This window comes from Ipomoea triloba, chromosome 7 (assembly GCF_003576645.1).
Source record: "Ipomoea triloba cultivar NCNSP0323 chromosome 7, ASM357664v1".
Taxonomy (NCBI): domain Eukaryota; kingdom Viridiplantae; phylum Streptophyta; class Magnoliopsida; order Solanales; family Convolvulaceae; genus Ipomoea; species Ipomoea triloba.
Genome location: NC_044922.1, coordinates 2,083,517 through 2,106,836, shown reverse-complemented (window position 1 = coordinate 2,106,836; position 23,320 = coordinate 2,083,517). Strand labels below are relative to the sequence as shown.

General features: G+C 36.9%; 4 protein-coding genes across 6 annotated transcripts; all 4 read left to right on the top strand.

Annotated features, from left to right (window-relative positions):
* Positions 1 to 5,828: 5,828 nt before the first annotated feature.
* LOC116026154 (probable serine/threonine-protein kinase PBL16) lies at positions 5,829 to 10,340 on the top strand. Its single transcript, XM_031267616.1, has 6 exons — positions 5,829 to 6,409; positions 7,434 to 7,741; positions 8,110 to 8,245; positions 9,001 to 9,137; positions 9,587 to 9,710; positions 9,846 to 10,340. The coding sequence occupies exons 1-6, from the start codon at positions 6,358 to 6,360 to the stop codon at positions 10,232 to 10,234; spliced, it is 1,146 nt and encodes a 381-aa protein (XP_031123476.1). The 5' UTR covers positions 5,829 to 6,357; the 3' UTR covers positions 10,235 to 10,340.
* A 1,305-nt stretch (positions 10,341 to 11,645) lies between these two features.
* On the top strand, positions 11,646 to 16,608 carry LOC116025350 (ruBisCO large subunit-binding protein subunit beta, chloroplastic). 3 transcript variants are annotated; one of them, XM_031266558.1, is made up of 15 exons: positions 11,646 to 11,791; positions 12,497 to 12,742; positions 12,862 to 12,987; positions 13,323 to 13,460; positions 13,554 to 13,649; positions 13,823 to 14,065; positions 14,163 to 14,397; positions 14,491 to 14,660; positions 14,749 to 14,826; positions 14,919 to 14,990; positions 15,097 to 15,201; positions 15,320 to 15,412; positions 15,537 to 15,629; positions 16,068 to 16,191; positions 16,318 to 16,608. In XM_031266558.1, exons 2-15 carry the CDS (start codon positions 12,503 to 12,505, stop codon positions 16,329 to 16,331), a joined length of 1,827 nt encoding a protein of 608 aa, XP_031122418.1. In that variant the 5' UTR covers positions 11,646 to 11,791; positions 12,497 to 12,502; the 3' UTR covers positions 16,332 to 16,608. The 3 variants fall into 3 exon arrangements, with proteins under 3 accessions (XP_031122418.1, XP_031122417.1, XP_031122419.1); XM_031266557.1 differs by having other exon boundaries at positions 11,675 to 11,802; XM_031266559.1 differs by having other exon boundaries at positions 11,686 to 11,818.
* A 355-nt stretch (positions 16,609 to 16,963) lies between these two features.
* LOC116025575 (protein MET1, chloroplastic) lies at positions 16,964 to 19,343 on the top strand. The gene is made up of 7 exons (XM_031266846.1): positions 16,964 to 17,441; positions 17,612 to 17,718; positions 17,966 to 18,063; positions 18,171 to 18,247; positions 18,467 to 18,587; positions 18,746 to 18,805; positions 18,940 to 19,343. The coding sequence occupies exons 1-7, from the start codon at positions 17,062 to 17,064 to the stop codon at positions 19,078 to 19,080; spliced, it is 984 nt and encodes a 327-aa protein (XP_031122706.1). The 5' UTR covers positions 16,964 to 17,061; the 3' UTR covers positions 19,081 to 19,343.
* Positions 19,344 to 19,439: 96 nt separating this feature from the next.
* Positions 19,440 to 22,926, top strand: LOC116025574 (receptor-like protein 46). The gene has a single exon (XM_031266845.1). The coding sequence runs from the start codon at positions 20,019 to 20,021 to the stop codon at positions 22,488 to 22,490; it is 2,472 nt and encodes an 823-aa protein (XP_031122705.1). The 5' UTR covers positions 19,440 to 20,018; the 3' UTR covers positions 22,491 to 22,926.
* Positions 22,927 to 23,320: the final 394 nt, after the last annotated feature.

The window sequence follows — 23,320 nt, the reverse complement described above, 5'->3', positions numbered from 1 at the left end:
TATTCCCCCCCCCCCCCCCCCTTCCCCCAACACCCACCCACACATAATTTGAGTTCAATCAATATGGTTGCTCTTATTATTGTGAGACTAATCGTTATTTAATTCATATCGAGTTTGTTTACCAATTGTCTTAAGATAATGGGTACGTAAATTTCTTTTTTAAATCATACATGCAAAAGAAATCATAAAAATTAATAGTTGAATCACATACCAACTACAATTCAACACCGATATTCTAATAATCTTTTTAAAATCCAAAGTCAAGATTCCATAGGTATCAAGTCATCACAAAAGGGGGATTGTTAATATGGCTAAGTAAATTACATGGAGAATGGGATATGGATTGGAAAATTGGTTAATGTAAATATCTTCGTGTGTAAGGAACAGAAATGTCGTTTCAGGTGGGAACATTTATGGGACTGAAAACAAATTGGACAATTTTGTCGGTTGGTGATTAAATGGGCTTGTACCATTGTCCTTTTGTGGGCCTCATTAGTGTAACCCATGAACCAATAGGCTAAACTTCACTTAGCCCAAATTGGGTGTTTTTTATTTAGGCACGAGTTTGTTGACTTTCAAGGAGTTGACTGGTGTGATCATTTTGTTCTTATAAATCTTAGCCCAATGTTGCCATAAGTATTGCTTAGGTAATTGTTATTTGGTTTGCTGAAAATTTTCCTCTAAATTTGATGGGGTTTGGGAGACAAGTCCAAAGGTTCATAGGGAATAACTAGGCGGCCTAAGACAATTGGAGTGGTAATTGGATTGAGTGTTGAAGAATTAGAGCATTTCCAATAACAAATTTTTGATGGTTTTTGTATATTCAAAAGCTTATGTGGAGGAGATAGGGAGGGGGAAGAGAATGAAATATATGCTTGCAATAAGACATGATTTTTTTTCCCATCAAAACAATGGCAAATTGCAACACTGTAACCTAAGCTGCACAGCATGCTCAGTCGGCCGTGTGCACTACACGCACCCGTTGGGTGCGCTGAACTTCTTCTTTTTTTTTTTTTTTTTAATTTTGCTTTTCATAGTTAGATTTTCATTTTTTTTTATTTCCCTATGATCTTGTCTTTCATAATCACATATGCAAAAACTCTTCAAAATCTATGTCTATTGAAAGTGCTCTTAAGGTCAAATTATTCAGTGGATCCTGATTTACATTGTAATGTGAACTCAAATTTAAAATATACAATTTATATACTGAATTGTAAATATTCAGTATACAAATTGTGACAAATCTATATTGCAATGTGACCAAGTCCATAGTGTAACTATTGGTGTCCTAAAATAGCCTATCTTGGAAGCTTGGATGGCTAGTGCGTTGGGCCAGTCAATGGGGCCAATACTTTAGACATTAGTCCATATTGTTCATTTATTTGATTGTAGCTCATAATGGTATTTTGCGACCCATTTTATTATCCAATCTATTTTAATTATTGATTTGTTGCCAAAATTTCTCTTGATATCCATCTTTATGATGGGCCAATTAGTCTATCAAAATTATTCTACAAGTCCATTAGTCATAGTCAATTAGTCATTGTCATAGTTAAAGATAAATTTCAAGTCCGATTCCCTATTAACGTTGTTGATTTGAATCGATTAATTATGGACAATTTACATATAATAGTTTGTCTTTTTGTAATCGTTTGCCAACTATGATTATAATAAAAAATTTACTCAATGTACATCTTCATTAGACATTGTGAATTTCCCTCTGTCATTTTTTTAATGTTGTTATATTTTTATGAAAATTTTAGAGAATTTTGTTGTCGTTTATGTTTAGGTAAGTCATATATTCATATTGAAGTCAGACACGTAATTAGCTCGCATTTCCACATTAGAACATTCTATGATTATGATGTTCGGATATTGTGCAAGTGTGCAACGACCCACTACATCCCCCCCAACACAACCCACCCCCCTGAGATGCAAATGCCGATTCCGAATCGTCCAAAAATAGGGACGTTAAGCATGTTTCATTCGCACTTAATTAGAGTTAAATGGTCATAGATTTATATCTATCATGTCTTTTTTTTTTTTTTTTTTCAACGTTCTTATTTGGTTATAGTATTATTGTGGTATAAGTGTATAATAATTATTTTTTGTTATATGTTAACAAAATTGTTTAAATGATGTTAAACATAATGACATTTTGGTTTATTAATTAAGTTCTACATGTTAAGTTATTTTGTTTTATTTTTCTTTTTGGTCATACATTTATTTGTGTAATTCTATTTTTAGTTCTTTTTTGTTTTCAAAACATTCCCGTTGGCCCTAACGTTATTGTGACATGACCCTTTTTGGTATTTCATCAACAAATATGTTTAAATGATATTAAAATGATGTTACGGAGTATTATTAACCACTCAAAATCCGTCTTTTTTATTCTTGGTAATAAAATTGTTATTAATACATAAGTCTATTGCAAAATCTTCTTTCAAAAATAAAATATAAATTTATTGCAAAATCTAAAAAAGTGCAATTGAAAAAATCACAAGTCTGATCTATTTAATGTCAACCCCCTCCCCACCCCTCATTCTCTCTGTATATAATGTTTGTATGCACATAGCAAACTTTTTTAGTGGACTAAACAAATTGCAAAGTGATCATATATCATATTCAAAAGATACAAAAAAAATATGTGATTCCTTCTAATAAAGTTGTTTTCATAAATTTTTTATTTTTTAGATGTGATTCATTTTATATATATACACACATATACATAAAATTAGATTACGAGGCGCCATGAGTAGATTGTCATAACTATAATTTTTTTTAGTAAATTCACAGGGTCTTTCTCTGCGCGTTTAACGATCCAGGTCCACCCACATTGTCATAACTATAGTATGCATATTTAATTCCGTATTATACTCATATTAATTATCGCTTGTACATGTCAGTTCAATTAACGAATAAAGTCATGGTTATATTGATTTTTTTATATGAGCTGAGATAGGGTTTTGAATTCCGTAAATATGGAGAATGGTAAAATTGAGGAGACATATCATACAGCATACAGGTATAACACCATCATTCCGCGTATAAACAGTTGGAAATGAGTAACTTAGTTTTCACCATTTCTTTCATATATACGTCGCTGCCGACATTAGTCACAGCCAAGCTTTGCTAGCTTCTACCTGTATGCCTTTGTTGATAACAAAGTGTTACTTTTTCTAACGTTATTTCATTTTAAAACAATTTTATAAGGTCGGGTTATATTCAACTTGCAATTTTGTTGCATTATATTACATAATAATTATAATAATATATTCGGCCGGTTGCGGTCTTCTCGACCGTTTTAACATAATATATATATTTTTTAAACAACATAATATTTGAAGCTGTCATTTTCCTATGAAAAAAAAAACATAGAACCTGCTGCTTGTTGAGACCAAAAGTCAAAAACTGACGAAATGTACGATTGAAAAGTTTGTCGGATAATAACAATTTTCTTCGAGAGCTTTGGCCTAAACCCCTAAAGTGAATAATTAAATAAAAATGCCTAGTGTCTTGTATTCAGATGACATGTAATGATTCTCTCACATAAGAGATCATGAGATCAAATCTCATTGTAAAGCCAGTAGCATTAAAAAAAATAATTATTATCTCAAGCATTTTTTTTTTGTTTGAAAATGTACAAAACATATTTTACATTGTAATAATCATGAGTACTATTTCAAAATATCTAATATATTCATATCATGTATGCGTGTGCATTATTAATTATCTATATGTATTATCAAGTGTTTTTTGCACCAACCGAAAAAAAAATAAATTTAATCCGTCCTTAGGTTTGATCTTGTAATCACCAATTTGAAATAGTAATATACGTGACAACACATTATACAGTAGTTATGTTATTATGATTATATAATATAGCAAGAAATTGTAAGGTGGACCAACAAGATAATGAGCATGGTTGAACATACCAAGTAAAAGAAGACCTAAGCATAAATGAGTTTTTTCCTCCCTTTTCCTTGCTCTCTCTATCTCTCTCTCAAAGAAACCACAACTATTATTTAATGCAAAAATTTGTGTAAAATTGTCTCGCGGATCGTTGTATTTGATACGGATAAGTTGTAGACAAATGAATGTCTAAGTAAGTATCACAATTATAATTGTAAATATTACAATAGTTTTCACTTATCATTAATAACAATTAACTTTATTATAAATAGCATCATAATTTCACATATAAAATATTACAATATCTATTATAAGTAACGATTTATTTTCAATTCAAATTGGTATTATATTTTATACAATAATTATTACAGTTTCTTTCATTATAAGTAACATTTCACATATAAGTATTAAAATATTTACGGAATACATTAGAATTACATTTTGTAAGTATCACAATTTTAATTATAAATACTACAATATTTATCACTAGTGACAATCTTGTTATCATGAACATTATTTCACATTCACATATAAATATTACAATATTTATTATAAGAAAAAAATATTTATTTCAAATTGGTATTAAATTTTATGTAATAAGTATTATGATTTTTATCATAAGTATAATAAACAAATTATAATTAATTTATTATAGATCAGACGATTTCATACAAGTGCGACTCACTTATTTAAAGGTGTATATTAAATAAGTATTACTTTTGTGTAATAGCATGCAAATTATATATACAAAGAGAGGTAAATTGCATTAAAAAAATTATGTGCGATATATTTGAGCAAAAGAGCATAGATAAAAATTAAAATCATAATATTTAACTATGTTACGAGAATCATGTTTCACCTGTCTGTCTACTCATTTGAGTCATTTCGGGGCATGAAGAAGTATTTGTTGGTAAATGAACAGTGGTTTTAAAGTTGTATAGATATAGATAGGCAACCTGAATAGACATTAAACCAACTTATAAAATAACTACACTTGCTTTTAAAAAACACCTCAAATTCCACCAATCAAAGAACCACCCAACGGTTGCAGGCAATGGATATGCCCAAAGAGTAATTAAAACCATTAATTTTCATAATTAATTGGTATATAAAATTTCCAGCTTTACGAATTAAATTCATGATTATCCAGATCATGAGTTCACAATCACTATTCGATGGTATAAATTTTGCTATCCGCAGTCATTACCAAAGTTGTAAACTTTATTATTTCGTAATAGCCTGCAAATCACACTACAAAAATCTCGTGCGACAAGTTTGACCGAAAGTGTTTGTAAGAAAGCAAATGCGTAATAGTCTGCAAAGTCACAAACCACACTAAAAAGTCCTTGTGCGTCAAGTTTATACTTTGCTACTTTAGTCTTCAGTGACAAAACTCTTTATCGATGAAATGCTGACACAAATCAAACTCATGATCTTCACATACAATAATCATACTTTTTCACTTGGGCCACCCTTTCTTGATAACAATATTACACTTTGTTTTCTTTGTTACATCCTCCCATATTTTTAGATAGCTTGAGACTTTGAAGAAAGTAACATTTGTAATGTGATAATAATTTGAATAAAATGCACATTTGTGACATTGTGATATAATGACACGAAGTAACTCTCACATAAAATAGAATGTTATAGGCTTGAACCACTGTGAAAGCGATATTAACTATTTGTGCTTGAGTTAAAAAAGTTGTTGTCAATATTACTAAAAGAAAAAAACACACACACAAAAAGTAAAGAATAAAGATATGGTTAGAAAAGTCTTATTTAGTAGTGAATAACATCATCTGCCAAAAAACATGGAGAGACTACTGGGAATGAAAGAATGAAAATGGCATATAGTTGGTAAAACTGTAAAAGGTGGTTGCACAGCATTGGTAAGGCGCCACAGACATCCTAGAGAGAGAGAGAGAGAGAGAGAAAAGGCACAGGGGGGGTGCGCACGCTAAGAAAGAGGGAGAAATGAAGAATGGACAGACTAGAAAAGGATTGGTGGCGACCAAAATGCTTCCCTGGCGCACTACCCACAACAGAGTTTGAGGCCACACCAACAAAATATTGAAAACGAAAGCGCACAACACAAAACAAGCCAGAACAGTGAGAATTGAGAAATACCCACTCTTAAGGACACTGCAATCTCACCATTATTCCCTCCCAACTCATCATTGCCATCAAGAACAAACCAGACAACCCTCACTTTCACACCACACAAACATCCAGTGCATCCCCTTGATCACTCTCTTTTCATTTTCCTCCACCAAAGATCCCCCCCTTTCCTTTTCTCTGTGATTTGGGGCTAATTTTGGTGTTTAGTCTCTGGTTTCTCTCTGGGTTATGAGTAAATGGTGAGGCACTGAGGGGCTATTTTTTGTTTTTGAACAAGTGGGGTTTTTCTGGGTTGTTTTTCTATTGAGTGCACAGTGGACTATAATGGGGAATTGTTGGTGTAGATGGGAACCTTCCATATACAATGCAAAGTCTGGTGAGTCCCCTCCTCTCTGTGCCTTTTTTTTTTTTTCCCTCCCTGGCAATTTGGTGAGAAAAAAATTGTTTCTTTCCATTTATGATGCTTCACAGTTTCAGTAATCTTGCATTTTTGGATTGTAATATGTTCATACTGAAACTCAATCCTCAGTCCTGCTTCATTAGTATCTGATCTTCACTGAGTTCTTTTCAGTTTTCATCACTGGTTTTCAGTTTCTGTTATATATACTATATTTGCTTGATTGTTTCTCTTCAATTTTGGAGAAAGATGGCCTTTTTTCTGCATATGCTAAAAGTGTGGTGGGAATCTTGGGAACTATGGGTTACTCATTATCTATCTCCTATAGCGGGTTAGGATTAGTCCGTCGAAACTGAAAATTAAAAAAAAAAGTGGATTTGTTCTTTGTACTCTACGATCTTTCCCTTTTTTTCTTCTTCTGTGCCTCCTTTTTACTTTCTCTTGTTCTTTCATGGTTTCCCATAAAGTAGTTCTTTTTATTTTGGCTTTTATGTAACTTTGGGAACTGAGGAACTCCATAAAAATAAGGAATTTTTTTACTGTTTACAACCTTTTTCTGAGTTTGGCAGTACTAGGAAACATTTTCTGTTTGGTAGTAATTTTTTGTCCAGACATAAACCCAAAGTTCACATTTTTTTATTCTCTGTGTTTGTATAAGAAAATGGATTGTATCATATCATAACATGTGAGTGATACAACCCTTGTTGGTCTGATGCTAATCTGAACTTTGATACTATATCGGGTAGTGATTACTCGCTCTTATGACTGAGTGAGTATACTTTCGAATCTTGTTTCGTTGGATGTTTGATTTGCCAACCGGAAATTGTAAGATTGTCATAAGTTTCAGAGATTCGTGTTGATACTTTCAGTGTTTTCGATTAATTTGGCATCTGGTTTGAAGTGTGCTCTTGTCCTGCTGCTGTAACAATGGCCTAGCAGTATTATGGTCTTGGAAAGTTAATTTCTTTTCGGTTTTATTTGTATTCTTTTGCTTTGCTTTCAGAGTCTCCAAAGGATCAGAGTCCATCGCAGAAAGAGAGGAAAGAGGAAACCAAGCTACCGTCGAATCCAGAAGAAGTAGAGCACCTGCGTAGCACTTCTGCTGTGAATCCATTGGTTGCGTTTACGTTTGATGAACTTATAACCATTACTAAAAACTTTAGAAGAGACTATATGCTCGGGGGAGGAGGGTTTGGAAATGTTTACAAGGGATTCATTACCGAGGATCTAAGGGAGGGGCTTCAGCCTATTACTGTGGCTGTTAAGGTTCATGATGGAGATAACAGCTATCAAGGCCACAGGGAATGGCTGGTAAGTGGTAAATTCTATAGACATTCCAATTGCAAAGATTCTATTTTAGTAGATTACTCGTGTTGGATCGAGGCCTGAAGGGCCAAGTCCAGAACCAGGTGGCTAGGGCGAAGGCCTGAAGGGCCAAGTCCAACACCAGGTGGCTGGGCGGAGGCCTGAAGGGCCAAGTCTAGCACCAGGTGGCTAGGGCGGAGGCCTGAAGGGCCAAGCCCAGCACACTGCCTTTTGAAAATGTGGTTCTAGCTGCTATGCAGGTATAAGGAAATAAAGTTGCGCATTAACTGCTACTAGCTAGAGCTTTTGGCGTAATGATAAACGTTTGATCCTAAAAACTCGATCTTTTACACCATCGTTGTGACTTTTACCAGGCTGAAGTGATATTTCTGGGGCAACTTTCTCACCCAAACTTGGTTAAACTGATTGGCTACTGCTGCGAAGATGACCACCGGGTGCTTATATACGAGTACATGGCGCGGGGTAGCGTTGAAAGCAATTTGTTTTCAAGTAAGTATCTGCGGTTTTCGTCTAGAATGACCAGCTTTGATATTTACTCACATTTTTTATGTGAACCAATGAGGGCTGCAGAATTGCTATCCTTCAAGAGTTCAAGAAACACGAGAGGATTGGCCAATCAAAACATTAAAAAAATGACAAGTGCTCTCTGACTCCCATTCCTACTGCTACATATTACCTTTATGATATCACACTCTCCATTAAGCCCTACTATAATATATATCCATTGTTTTTAGTGGACCATGAACAGATTTATTTGATACAAAGTGGAACAGTATAATGTTCCTTTTGGGTCCACCTCTGCTCAAATAATACGTTTGGAACCTCCTCTTAAGTGAAAGTGAAAAGGAAAAAGGAAAAGTGTTTCCATGACACCTTGGCCCGCTTGGTGGGAGGGAATAGGATATTAAGGGATAGGATCATGTTTCCTTTTGCTAACCTGAACCTTTTTTCAAATTTCGTGACCCCGTTGCAGTCACTAACACTCGAGCATACTATACACGGTATTTAGCATCTACAGAAATCCCTTTTGCGGGTTAAAGTTATGTTCCTTAGAATACGAGAAATTTCCCTATTTAGTCTCCACTTGTTGAAGAACGTCTGGAGTTCTCTCCTCGTCTGCTATATTTTACTAAGATGTGCATATTAAAACTCCCAACATCATCATATGTCTATGTAATATCGGGTTAGAAAAACTTTGATGCTTACTACTCCGAATTGTGTAACGTTTTTTTTTTTGCTTGCAGGAGTATTGCCTCCACTTCCATGGTCTATCAGAATGAAGATCGTGTTTGGAGCAGCGAAAGGACTCGCGTTTCTGCATGAAGCTGAGAAACCCGTCATCTACCGTGATTTTAAGACGTCTAATATTCTACTAGACCTGGTTAGTTATCAAGAACCCTACATTATATGTATCGCTTTTGCAAGAATAGAACACTAGAGTGTTGGGTGAAAGCTAATAGTATTAGGAGATCTCTTGCCCCCTTGAATATGCATTCTTTATAGTGAATTCCTTGTCATAACACATACCCCTTGAATGGCACCCGAGTGCCCAACTAAGGCTCGGTTGGTTTAGTCTCCTCCCTTGGGATACGGGCCCAACTGAGGGTCGGCTAGTTTAATCTCGTCCCGGGAGATACGGGGCCTAACTGAGGCTCGACTGGTTTAGTCTCATCCCGTAGGATGCGGGACCCAGCCAAGGCTCGTTGGTTTAATCTCATTTCCGGATTTGTTTTTTTGGTCTATACGAGTATAACATGTACTCCACATCGTCTTGTCTCACTGGCTTCGGCTTAAATTTAATATGAATTGAACTGCAAACTTTATGAGCAGGATTACAATGCAAAGCTCTCTGATTTTGGCCTAGCAAAAGATGGACCAGTTGGGGATAAGTCTCATGTTTCTACTCGAATCATGGGAACTTACGGTTATGCTGCCCCCGAATATATCATGACAGGTAACTCGTTATTCCCACTAGAATTCAACAATCCCCGTCAAGTTGGAACATATTAGCGTTCAAATTCTCCCGCCAATACTCTACCTATCTACCATAGCGAAAATGAGTCATTTCAATACTGTTTTCATCCTGTAGGCCATCTGTCTCCAAGAAGCGACGTTTACAGCTTTGGCGTCGTGCTTCTCGAGCTCCTCACGGGAAGAAAATCCTTAGACAAATCGAGACCTGCCCGGGAACAGAACCTCACAGACTGGGCTGTGCCATTGCTCCGCGAGAAGAAAAAGGTGCTCACCATCGTCGATCCAAGGCTGGATGGAGATTATCCCGTCAAGGCGATTCACAAGGCGGCAATGTTGGCGTATCACTGCCTAAATCGCAACCCGAAAGCGCGGCCCCTGATGCGAGACATTGTGGACTCTCTGGAGCCACTGCAGGTCCCTTGTGAAGTCCCTGCTGATAAACCTGTCATGACTGTGATTACTGAGAGTGCAAATGGAGTTGTCAAAGAACAGTTGCCCAGTTAATCTGATGATGTTTTTTCAAGAAACATTCTCCTGTGTTAACATATATCTCTGTATCATGTGCAAATTTTCAAACTTATATAAACAAAGAAGCTACAGATTTTCCATATGTTCCAGTTCTTGGGCTTGTATAGTTGTTTTTCTTTTTTAAACTGCACTGGAATCGGACTATCTGAAGCACAAAGAGTCAATATCGCCTCCACTGAAGGGTGAACTCATGACCTATTTGGAAGAGCCACTTCGTACCACCATACCACAAAGTCATGGGTAAATCTCACTCTTATATAATAGCCTACAAACCACATATAAAATATAAATTGCACTATAAAGACTGAGCGATGAACTTGACTGAGAGTGTATGAAATACAAGTGATATACTTACTTTGTATGGTAGTACTAGTTCTAGTTCACTACTAGTTCATAATCTTGTATTAAATAATTATATGAAAAAATCAATAATAATTGACTTACTCCAACCTAAAACAAGGGATTTTTTCAAAAATTTGCTTTGGGGCAGGTAGGAATTAGGAAATAGTGAAATACCCACTATGTATTTTCTTAATTATTAGTTGTAAACAATTAATAAAATTCAAAAGAAACCATATACATTGAAATTGAAAATGCAGCCCAAAATATCAAAGCGTCAACATCCCTTCATGCATGACAACATATTGTGTTTATAGCTAGGAAGTTATAAGTTGGTTGTAACTTCCAAACTTGTATTTTCTAATTCAAACAAGGCAATGAACAAATCTCTCAATATCCATACATAAACTATGTTGCCTGACTACATTTCAAAGTTAGGTCTGTTAGGAGTTATAAAAAGTGATTGAAATTCAAAATATAGAGAAATTTGAATTGAATTGGTGTTAATATAATCGAATTTATCTATTTTTTAAACATGTTTTTGCCATCTTAATATGCATAATTGTTGTGACTTGTGAATACTAAACGAATATAGTCATGGACATTATTAAACGAACACAAACGAGCTTGATCACGAACTCTTAGCAAGCAAGCCTACAACTGTTTAGATTTTATTCATTTATGAATTGAGCTTTAAAATTTGTTAATTTATGTTCATCTACCTTAATAAACGAACACTTACTGAACAAAAAAAATTTTTTTTTTTCGAAAATTCTGTTTGCTAACACCCTTACAGAAACTACATCAAGGAAAACAGGATTTCCAAGAGTTTGGGGTTAATTTCAATATTTAAGCTAATTAAAGGGGTGGGTAGCTACAATTCATTGTCAAAATATTTACTCAAGTGGGGGCAGCAATCTACCAAAGTTCTAGAGTGTTCTGAAGGAACGACAAAACTAAACGGCCGTTAACGATTGGGGAGAGGGAACTCCGAACTGACAAGGACGAACGGTCGAGATGTGTTTAGAAGCTTCAGGAGTATACGACGACCGTCTATTATCCGCACCCATACTCGCCTCGTGCACTCCAGATTATAAACCTAATCGTATCCACTTTTCACTCTCTTAGCCTCAACGACTCTACTGTCTAGCATCCTTCTCATCCGATAAACCCTAACTCCGCCTCCGCTTTCCGGTGAGTTTCCGGTGATTCTCAGCTCCGGTACATCGCTAAATACGCTTATACCTCGTGCCTGTAGATATGCATGTGTTCATGTGAAATGTTGTTGATAGACTTTGTTTTTATCGAAAGTGTTTTGTTTCTTATTGTTTAATGTGGTTAATTTGAGTTCCTGTTTGCTTGGATATTATGCTGTTTTACGCCATGGTGTTTACGTATATGTGCCTGTTAAATCGGTGAAGAGAATGGAGCCTTGTAATTTGTCATTTCTGGACTGAAAAAGTATGTTTCGTGTTATGAATAAGTTGCGTGAATGGAGGCGTAGTTTAAGCTATGAAATGGATCCTTATCTAGTACTCGTAAGCTTGGAATATCAGTATTCAACCAGCTAAGCTCTTATTTAGGAGATAGTATAATATGTTCACAGTTTTTAAAAATAAGTTCATTTTAGCTGAAAGTTGTCGTTGTGTTTGATGTCATTTTGTGAAATGTAAAATGAGGAAGTCAATGGAAGAAATTTAATGTTGCTCTATCACCTCCAAGGGATTTTATGGAAATGATTACTGTTAAAACTTCAGAGTTCTGACAATCTGTATAGAATTGAGTATTTGTGGGTTTGGATATTTAGGTTAACCTTCTTGTGGTTGGAATGACTGATGGCATAGTGTAATCTTAGTTAATGGAGCAAGTATTTGATAAATATGCTTGTTTTCCTTTTAGGTGCAAATGGCTTCTACCTTTGCTGGCATGTCTTCAGCTGGTTCATTGGCTGCTCCTAGCAGCTGCATGAAGGACAACAGGCTAGCAATTTCTTCAAATAAGTTGTCATCTCTTGCTTCTATATCTTCAAGCTCATTTGGGAGGAGGAAAAATGTTGTTCTACGCAAAACACGCCCTTGCCAAATAACAGCTGCAGCCAAGGAGTTGTATTTCAATAAGGATGGATCAGCTATTAAGAAACTCCAAGTAAGTATTGTTTTTGACTATGCTTGTGGATTTTTGTTTTGTTTTTTTGTTTGTTTGTTTGTTTTTTTTTTTTGTGAATTTTGCTGGACTGTTGTTAATGTTATTTTTTGCTGTTACAGATTGGTGTTAATAAGCTTTCTGATCTAGTTGGGGTCACACTTGGTCCCAAGGGAAGGAATGTTGTTCTTGAGAGCAAGTATGGTGCTCCAAAAATTGTCAATGATGGAGTTACTGTGGCCAGAGAGGTATATATGATCTAAACCAGTTACTCTGTTTTTTTTTTTTAGTAGTGGTGCATTCTGCTTTATTATGTTTGGCAATTAAGTTTATGTTATCAAACTCAGGTGTTTTCCACATCTATGAATTATACATTTTAAAAAATTTTCTAGTCTAGTAATACAAATGGATTTGGGTTGGCACTGTAACAAGTTATCCCTGTTGTTTTCCATTTACTGATAGGCAGTGGTGATATATTTTTGGTCTGTCCCATTATTTTCTACACTGTAGACATAGATATTTCTGTCCTTTTTTGGTTCTGAAGTAATTTAAATGCAACTCTGATTATGATAATCTCTTATAGGTTGAGCTGGAGGACCCTGTGGAGAACATAGGTGCTAAGCTGGTGAGACAAGCTGCAGCCAAAACCAATGACTTGGCAGGGGATGGGACAACAACATCTGTTGTTCTTGCACAAGGCCTAATTGCTGAAGGTGTCAAGGTATATATGAAAAATTCACAGGTTGCTTCAAATTATATGGACATGCTGTAAGTCATGGAACTCTTTTTATACAAATTGATATTCTGTTTGCAGGTTGTTGCAGCTGGTGCAAACCCTGTCTTGATCACTAGAGGAATTGAGAAGACCACAAAAGCTTTAGTGTCTGAGCTGAAAAACATGTCAAAAGAGGTAAATAAGCTATCACTTCACTTGTGCCAAGTGATTGATATTGTCCAGCTTATATCTGTTTACAAGAGATGTAGTAGTAGTAGTAGAAAGGGAATAAAAGGCAAATGGCAAACCAAAACTTTGTGTTGCTGAACATTACATTCCTAACTATTCTTCATTTTGGTGGTTTATAGGTGGAAGACAGTGAACTAGCAGATGTGGCTGCAGTGAGTGCTGGGAACAACTATGAAGTGGGAAATATGATTGCTGAAGCCATGAGCAAAGTTGGTAGGAAGGGAGTCGTGACTCTAGAAGAGGGGAAAAGTGCTGAAAACAGTCTACGTGTTGTAGAAGGAATGCAATTTGATAGAGGTTACATTTCACCATACTTTGTAACTGATAGTGAGAAAATGGCTGTTGAATATGATAACTGTAAGGTAAGTGGTTTTCTTTGAACTTCAGTGTTCATTAATTGTTTAAATGCATGTCTGAAGTATGGTTTGTTGATATGTAATGATGAGTATGTTGGTGCAGTTACTACTGGTTGACAAAAAAATAACAAATGCAAGGGATCTTATTAATGTGTTGGAAAGTGCCATCAGAAGTGGTTATCCCATTCTGATAATTGCTGAAGATATTGAACAAGAAGCTCTTGCAACCTTGGTGGTGAATAAACTTAGGGGTGCATTGAAGGTTGCTGCTCTCAAAGCTCCTGGTTTTGGTGAACGGAAATCCCAGTATCTTGATGATATAGCAATTCTTACTGGAGGTATTTCTCGCATATCTTTCTTATGTATCCTTGTGCACTGCATGGATTCTATCTGTTCTACATCTCAGTTTTGGTTTTGGTTACTTGCTGCAGGAACTGTAATTAGGGAAGAGGTTGGCCTTAGCTTAGACAAGGCTGACAGTGATGTCCTTGGTCATGCTGCCAAGGTAGTCCTAACTAAGGACTCTTCGACAATTGTTGGCGATGGCAGCACCCAGGAAGAAGTCAGTAAGCGTGTTGCACAGATTAAAAACCTTATTGAGGTGATGCTTTTCACTTATACAGTTATTTATAAATTATAATCTATTAGCCAGCCTCATTTAATCTAATTTTATATGATTATTCAAGCAGGTTGCAGAGCAAGATTATGAGAAGGAAAAGCTAAATGAAAGAATTGCAAAATTATCAGGAGGTGTTGCTGTCATTCAGGTTAATAGAACTTGAAGTATTTATATCATCTTAACTTTTGTGTTTATAAGCAAGTTAGTGCTAAATTGTTTGGTTTCAATTGCATATTGAAGGTTGGTGCACAAACTGAAACAGAACTAAAAGAAAAGAAACTTAGAGTGGAAGATGCCTTAAATGCAACAAAGGTGAGAAACTTTTGGTGTCGATTGGTCGACCCCTTTGGTTATAGCTTTTATTCTTGGGATAGTGGTATGATGAGTGCGAAATGATATTTCATACCATGACTTTCAGGCTGCTGTTGAGGAAGGCATTGTTGTTGGAGGTGGATGCACTCTTTTGAGGCTTTCTTCAAAAGTTGATGCCCTTAAGGAGAGCCTTGAGAATGAAGAGGAGAAGGCAAGTCTCTGTTTTTCATTTTGCTCAGTTTTGAGTATAACGTTTGAGGCTGAGCTATTGTTTGGACATCACATTTAGTTGGAAGTATTTTTAATGGAATCAAATGTGGTGGTAACAGGTTGGAGCGGATATTGTCAAAAGAGCATTGAGTTACCCTTTGAAGTTGATTGCAAAAAATGCTGGTGTTAATGGAAGTGTTGTTAGTGAGAAGGTACACACTGTGTGAACTAATTAGCATTATTATCTTGATCCTCTAGCTGTTTTTCTGCTATGTTTCTATTCATTTTGCTGTTAGCATAATTATCAATATAATATAATTGGACTTTGATTTTCAGGTGCTTTCAAGTGACAACCCAAAGTATGGATACAATGCTGCGACAGGCAACTATGAAGACTTGATGGCTGCTGGAATTATTGATCCAACCAAGGTAATATTTTCTATTTGTTCATATTTGGTAATTGAATTATTATAATTACTCTTTAGTGTTCTCTGTGATTGTTTTTGGGGATAGTGCTGTCTCTTCTCTAGTCATCTTTATTTGGTCGCTTTGCACAAGATTTGGCTCTTCAATTTGCAGTAAGATGTTCCCCCCCCCCCCCCCATAAACACCATATGACTTCATTCTTGCAATAGTTGGTACATGTAGAATAACTAGGAATGTCTAGTTCTTATTCATCAATATTCCTCCCAAAGTAATGAAGGCTCCATTATTATACACAAACACATCGCATTGTAACTTTTCCTGAAAACCTGTAGGATTGGCCTATGTAGTAACTTCATGGATTGTTGAAGCTCGATGATAATTAACTTTTGATACCAATTCCTTATTTGGAAAATTCAAACTTTTGTGTGTGCTCTGTTTCAGGTGGTCAGATGTTGTTTAGAGCATGCTTCATCTGTGGCCAAGACATTCTTGATGTCAGACTGTGTGGTGGTTGAGATAAAGGAGCCTGAACCAGTCATGGCCGGGAACCCCATGGATAACTCCGGTATCTGCTAGCTGCTTTTCAATCCCATTCCATTACACATACGATACCCCATCTGAATTTCTTATATTTGGTTGCAAAGAGTTCTTAATTTGATTACTGAGATTCTTCTGTGATTTCCTTTCTCAGGATATGGTTACTAGGTAAGATGAACAGAGACATGGCATGAATGCCTCCGGGATGGATAATAAGAACCACAAAGCTGTGTAATTGGCTGCTAAAGCAGTTTTTGTAAATCTAGTTGTTATTCTTTATGGAAGAATGTATATCCTGGCAGGGTTTTAGCCTTCCAGGGTGCGGTGAGAGAAATTTGCTAGACTTGCAAGCACATTGTACGATTTGATGACAGTATTATAGAACGTGTACACTCCATTTTCTCTCATTTTACCTCTTTTATATGTTCTACTGTTTCTTTCTCCTTACTGGTGTTTAAATTTATTTACCATGTATTTATAGTGTTCCAATGACCTCTTTATTTATAGTGTATGAATGTCATGAGTTTGAACGGTATTGACTCTTTCTTTAGTAGGTTGAGAAAATAGTCCTGAATAGATATATATTGTAACAAATAGATTCGATAGTACTACCTTAAGACACCTTAAATTAGAACTTGGAAGAAATTGGACCATTGGCATCTCTTGAATCCAAGAATGTCTCCGGTTGATACACGAAGCCAAAGCCACTCTCAGGCTTCCACGTGGCACCACAGATTTCGATCACTCATTGGGAGCCACTAGTCACTACTACTCCCATAACCTCTTTAGCAGCTTCCTGAAACTGAAGACCAAAGAGTAATCTCTTGCTTTCATTCTCGAGCACAAACACAAACACATAGTGAGCGAGCAATCTAATCAGTCTACTGCTAATCAATCCATGGCTTCAACAAGCTGCACATCCCTGTGTTCTTCTTCCCCAGTACGAAGAATCAGTTCCCGCAAGCAAACCTCATCTCTGTGTTCCTTGCTCAAGCTCAACCAGTCGTCCGTGAATCTCCCATTTCTGAGCAGCAGTTTCTGCAATTCCCGCCCAGCTTCAGCGCTCAAGGCCTCGAAAACGGAGGCAGCTAAGGCGGAAAGTGAAGGCAATGAAGAGGAGGAGAAGTATGAAGAGTATGAGGTGGAGATAGTGAAGCCGTACGGGATAAAATTCGCTAAGGGCAGAGATGGTGGGACTTACATTGATGCCATTGCACCTGGAGGATCAGCTGATAAGACTGGAGCCTTCACTGTTGGGGATAGGGTTATTTCCACCAGGTGTTTCTTCAATTTTCTCTTTGTTTTTCATCAACAAACACTTTTTCTCTGTGCTTGGCTTTGATTAGTGAAACAAAACATGGATAAATAGTTCTGTAAATACTTACCTAATATATGCACTGACATCCATGGCAAATAAAGTGATGAGAACAGTGCAATAAATCGTGCAGTGCAGTATTTGGAGATGAAATATGGCCTGCTGCTGAATATGGCAGAACCATGTATACAATCCGGCAGAGAATTGGTCCATTGCTCATGAGAATGGAGAAAAGATATGGTAAGTTAGCTCCTCTGAGAAGAAGCACTAAAGTGGATTCTCTCTCTCTTCTCGCTCTTTTTCTTTTTCTAGATGATACACTGAGACATCACTTGAATTGTCTTTCCAAATTGTTCTCAAGTATTACTTGTGATTCTGTCAATCCTGTTATGTGCTCTCTCTCCTCATAAACCTGTACCGGATTGATTGTGTTCAAAATTATTGCATTTGTTTTAAAGTTTGCTACTGCCTTTTATTATATTGTCAGGAAAGATGGAGAGTATGACAGGTGAGTTGTCAGAAAAGGAAATTATTCGACAAGAAAGGAATGCTGGTTTCATTAGTGACAGGGTGAGAGAGATTCAGGTGAGTACTATTTTTCGCATAGACTCATGCTGGAGTTATTTATTTATTTATTTTTCTCACTCTTCACTCTGTATTGATATGCAATGTTATGTTATTTTCGATCTCAGTTGGCAAATGCAATGAAGAAAAGAGAACAGAAAGAGCAACGAGAAAAGGATCTTCGGGAAGGACTGCAGCTGTACAAGTAAGAGCTAGCGTAGCGTTGCCTCATTCTCAGCATTTTTGTGAAAGATTTCCTAGCGTTTTATAGCATTTTCAATTTGGCGGGCTTTGCACTCATTACTGAAGGGTTTCCTCTGATGCAATAGGAATGCAGACACTTCTAATGATGCACTCTGATGTTTTTCTGAACTATTGGATATCTGATGTCTCTACTTTCTTTTTCATCTCTTGATGGGTGAAGGAGTGCCAAATATGAAGAAGCATTGGAGAAATTCGAGTCTGTATTAGGTTCACGACCAGATCCAACTGAAGCTGCTGTAGCAAGTTACAACGTCGCATGTTGTTATTCTAAGCTTAATCAGGTACTGTATTATATATTTTACTCACAAAAGAAATGTACTGCTGGGCTTCATATGAATTTTTAAGAATAGATCATTGTATCTTCTTCTAAATTATCTACCTTAAGTACCTAGTATGCTTTAAATGTAAACTTTGACACCTTTTATCTGTCTTATGATAGATACAAGCTGGGTTGTCTGCTTTGGCGGATGCATTGGAAGCAGGATTTGAAGATTTCAAGGTAACTAGCGGGTATCAACATCTATTGTCGATCGAGGATGTCTAGTTTCACTATCAGCTTAAACTTTAGTTGAGACAGTACATATCCTTCAATTGAAGATGACTAATCCGAGTTTAATTGCTTCATGTTTCCAGAGAGTCAGAACAGACCCTGATCTTGCTGGTCTAAGAGCATCTGAGGACTTTGAACCTCTTCTCAAGAAATTCGATGAATCATTCATCAATGAAAACGCAATCAACGCGCTTAAATCTTTGTTCGGATTCAACAAAAAGTAGAGCCAGCAATTCAATGTGCACGTTTGAATTTGCGCATGAGCTCACAAGAGGATCAAGATATCTGTCAGCTAAGGCTTCTGGACCCACTATATATACACATTGGCTTCTTCTAATCTGCTTAGAGCTAGCTAGAAATGAATTCTGGAAGAGAATGAAATTATTTTGTGCATGTTAACTGTTTGTTTCTACTGTATTCTTAGTGAATCTTGTGTACCTATTTTAGATGAAGAGTTGAAAGAAACTAATAAAATTATCATTACAGATCCCTCAATGTTCTTTACTTCTCTGTCACTCTTAATTTGATACATTTGATGATGTTTAATTCGTATATGAATTTAATGTCAAAATTATTGTCAGAGATTCCCGAGAATGTTATCTCTGTCACTCTTAATTTGATACATTTGATGATGTGAAATTCGTATCTGAATTACTATTAGAGATTCCCGAGAATGTTACATTATTTCAAAAACATTGCTTGAACCAAACACCCTTAACTACAAACAAGAGCAGAGGGGAAAATATATAGAAATTGCAGTGATTAGTTTTTGGAACCTTCTGTCCAACAAAAACTTAGTCAAACTTTGCTGTTGACAAGACATTAACTTTCCCATGATTTCCCCAGACATTATTTTCTCAGAACAAAAAGAAAGGACAGACCGTCATAGCTTATTGACATAGACTGATAGACTCACCCACTAGTCAACCACTAAAACCAAATCCTGTTTAGTTCTTATAAGAAAAGATACAATTCATTGACTTGGCTTTATCTGTTTTGGTCACAATGATAATATTCTTTTTTAGTGATTCTAATAAGAATAACTGCTATGATCACAATGGTAATAGTTTTTTACTACATTTCACATCAAGAATGATTCCAATAAGAATGGTGCTACTTTGCACAGGCTATGGAGTGTTTGATGTCCAACAAACACTAAGCAATGGCCAAACAATACCTGCTAGTGCTAGTTGTTTTCTTGAATTTCTTTGCTTCTTTATGTTGTCCTGATGATCAACAGGGATTCCTTCTCGAGTTCAAATCCGCCTTCCTTAAAAGTGTGAACTCGTCCTCTTCAAACGAAATCTTTGTTTATGGATTAGAGACGTGGAATTCCACGTCTGATTGCTGCAGTTGGGAGAGGGTCATATGCAAGCCCCGCGGAAATTCAAGAACTGTCACGGGTCTCCATCTCGATTCTCTTGTGGCCACAACGCCATCTGAGGAGCCCGGGGTGGTGGTAAACGCTGCGGTTTTGACACCCCTTTGCAGTATAAGATCCTTGATGCTGCTAGACTTGTCCTCCAACCAAATACAGGGAGAAATTCCAGGCAAGGCATTGGGAAATCTGACCAATTTGGTTCACCTTGACCTGATGCAGAACAACTTCAGTGGCTCTATTCCTCCACAGATCTTTCACTTCAGGTACCTGCAATATCTTGACTTGAGCGGTAATCAGTTAACCGGGGAGTTGAGTCCCGAGATTGGAAGTCTTGGAAACCTGCAGGCACTGAAGCTCGATGATAATCTCCTTGGCGGAAACATCAGCATGGAGATTGGAAACCTTAAAAAGTTGCAGATATTGTCTCTCAGAAACAATAAGGTTTCTGGTGCAATTCCAGTGTCAATACTCAATTTAAAGGAGCTGCAAGTATTAGACTTGAGGGAAAACCATATGACAGACGAAATTCCAGCCAAGATTGGAAGCTTGTCCAATCTGACAACTCTAGCCTTGAGCAAGAACAAGTTTACCGGCATAATCCCATCATCAATACACAACTTGAGCAGGCTCCAGACTCTTCGGCTCGAAAACAACAATCTCACAGGAGAAGTTCCATCCTGGTTATTCGGCATCAAGTCTCTGCAGGATTTGTTTCTCGGTGGGAATTCACTGAAATGGAATAACAATGCCAGGATAGTGCCCGAGTGCAAGTTATTGCAGCTCTCTCTTCAATCCTGTGGCCTCGAGGGAGAAATCCCAGATTGGATTTCGACACAGAAAACTTTGGGTTACATGGATTTGAGCAGGAACAACCTCAGTGGAACATTCCCACAATGGCTTGCAGAGATGGAGGTCGGGAGTATCATTCTGTCAGAAAACGATTTCACAGGTTCTCTTCCTCCTCAGCTATTCAATTCCAGAAGTTTATCTATTCTTGACCTTTCAAGAAACAGATTCTCAGGAAAGCTCCCAGACAATATTGGAAATGCTACTGCCATTATGTTACTCATTTTGGGTAACAACCAGTTTTCGGGGACAATCCCTGTTTCCCTCTCGAACATTTATCGTTTGCTGTTGTTGGACTTATCGAAAAACAGATTTTCTGGTGATACATTCCCAGTTTTTGATCCCAGTGGCTTACTTGCATATGTGGATTTATCCTCTAATGATCTTTCAGGAGAAATCCCTCTAAGCTTTCCTCAAGAAACCAGGATTCTTGCCTTGGGAAACAATAGATTTTCTGGATCATTGCCCAGAAATTTGACTAATATGAGCATGCTTGAACATCTCGATCTCCATGACAACAAGATCAGTGGAGAACTCCCCGAATTCATCACCCAAATGTCGTCTCTTCGCAGTCTAAATCTGAGAAACAATCTCCTCCGGGGCTCAGTACCAACCGGCCTGTCCAGAATGGAAAAACTCCAAATCTTGGACTTGTCAGACAACAGCTTCACTGGAAAAATCCCACAGGAGGTAGGGAATCTGATGGGAATGATCAACACACCAACGACATTTTCATCGCTGTTGGACTTGTTCACTTTCAAGATTGAGTACACAGACTTGAACGTGATCTGGAAGAGAACGATCCAAGGGATTTCATCAGGCGCTGCCAGTGATATCTATTCTTGGTTGGACTTGTCAAGCAACAGATTTTCAGTCAAAATCCCGCCATCTTTAGGCAACCTTAAAGGCTTGAAGATGCTGAACATGTCCTTCAACAGCCTGTCTGGGACAATCCCCTCGAGTTTTGGTGATCTCGAGAGCATCGAGAGCTTAGACTTGTCCCACAACACCATCTCAGGCTCAATCCCACAATCTTTTGTGAAGCTGCAAGCACTGGGCACTCTGGATGTCAGCAACAATCGCCTCACCGGTAAAATCCCAGCAGGTGGACAGATGGACACCTTCACTGATCCAGCATATGCCAACAACAGTGGACTCTGTGGGTTCCAAATTCAGGTGCCATGTCCACAGGACTTGCCACCTTCAAGTCCAGAAGAACCTGAGACCATGAATGTATGGTTTGTGTGGGAAGGAATGCTGATTGGGTTCCCTTTTGGTCTGTTTTTATCAGTCTTTATCCTGTTCCTCACTGGCTTTTTCATCCCCAAAGAACCCACAGATTCCAGCCAGCGCCTCCAAAGAACACCAACTCAGAACAGGAGCATTTTCAGTAGGATGTCTGTCTGAAAGCAATAGTTAGATCTGCATTGCAAACTGTTAGTTTAACTCTCTGTGGGAGTGACTTGTTGACTTTGAGCCGGTCAGCTATGGGCAACTTAAGCTAGTTTACATCCTTATAGTTTTTTGCCGGCTATGATCACAAGACGGGATTTACCAAGTGCACATGCTCAGGTAGTGATTCTGGGTTTCCTAGTCACTCAAAAAAGATGACAGATGATGAGAGGAGGCAATGTGCATTGCAGAAGCAAAAGCATCCATCTTTAGCCAAGAAAACTACCAAAAATAGATCCACAAGTAAAAGAACAATGCATATGAAAGCTAGTGAAAGGATATTGTATATATAGTAATGCTATCATGACTAGGTACAAGGTATTTGTTCTGTTGTATTCTTATATGTTCGAGAGGGTATTGGCAATAATATCTTTATGTATTAGTTGAATTATGCACCACCGACTTAGCCACTTCTTTCGTGATAACTTTTTCTTTTCTTGTAGAATTATGTTTATAGAGTATTTAATAATTTTAAAAATATGTTTATTGACAATTTTTTCCTGCTATAATTTTTCAAAACTTTCAATTTTCTAAAAAATAAAAAATTTACTCGGTTAATAAACACACCAATTGGACAAATAAATAATCAACGTGTTCTTTTTAAGCAAAATGATCAAATAGAACTTTTATACTAAAAAATGTAAGACGTTACATTTATAAGAACGTGGCATGAATTTATAAAAATCTTAACAACTTCTTGCCAGCTATCAAGCGTCTTTTATCACATAAGTTTGATAGAAACCAAATAGCCATCATCAAGTTTAAGATACTTTTAATCAATTTCA

Bases quoted from the DNA above. Each gene is read 5' to 3' on its own strand.
- LOC116025350 (XM_031266558.1), top strand. From the start codon at position 12,503: ATGGCTTCTACCTTTGCTGGCATGTCTTCAGCTGGTTCATTGGCTGCT. The intron at 13,650-13,822 runs GTAAATAAGCTA...GGTGGTTTATAG, and splicing joins TGAAAAACATGTCAAAAGAG to GTGGAAGACAGTGAACTAGC. The intron at 14,661-14,748 runs GTGATGCTTTTC...TTATTCAAGCAG, and splicing joins AGATTAAAAACCTTATTGAG to GTTGCAGAGCAAGATTATGA.
- LOC116025574 (XM_031266845.1), top strand. From the start codon at position 20,019: ATGGCCAAACAATACCTGCTAGTGCTAGTTGTTTTCTTGAATTTCTTT.
- LOC116026154 (XM_031267616.1), top strand. From the start codon at position 6,358: ATGGGGAATTGTTGGTGTAGATGGGAACCTTCCATATACAATGCAAAG. The intron at 7,742-8,109 runs GTAAGTGGTAAA...GACTTTTACCAG, and splicing joins AAGGCCACAGGGAATGGCTG to GCTGAAGTGATATTTCTGGG. The intron at 8,246-9,000 runs GTAAGTATCTGC...TTTTGCTTGCAG, and splicing joins TGAAAGCAATTTGTTTTCAA to GAGTATTGCCTCCACTTCCA.
- LOC116025575 (XM_031266846.1), top strand. From the start codon at position 17,062: ATGGCTTCAACAAGCTGCACATCCCTGTGTTCTTCTTCCCCAGTACGA. The intron at 17,719-17,965 runs GTAAGTTAGCTC...TTATATTGTCAG, and splicing joins GAGAATGGAGAAAAGATATG to GAAAGATGGAGAGTATGACA. The intron at 18,588-18,745 runs GTACTGTATTAT...GTCTTATGATAG, and splicing joins GTTATTCTAAGCTTAATCAG to ATACAAGCTGGGTTGTCTGC.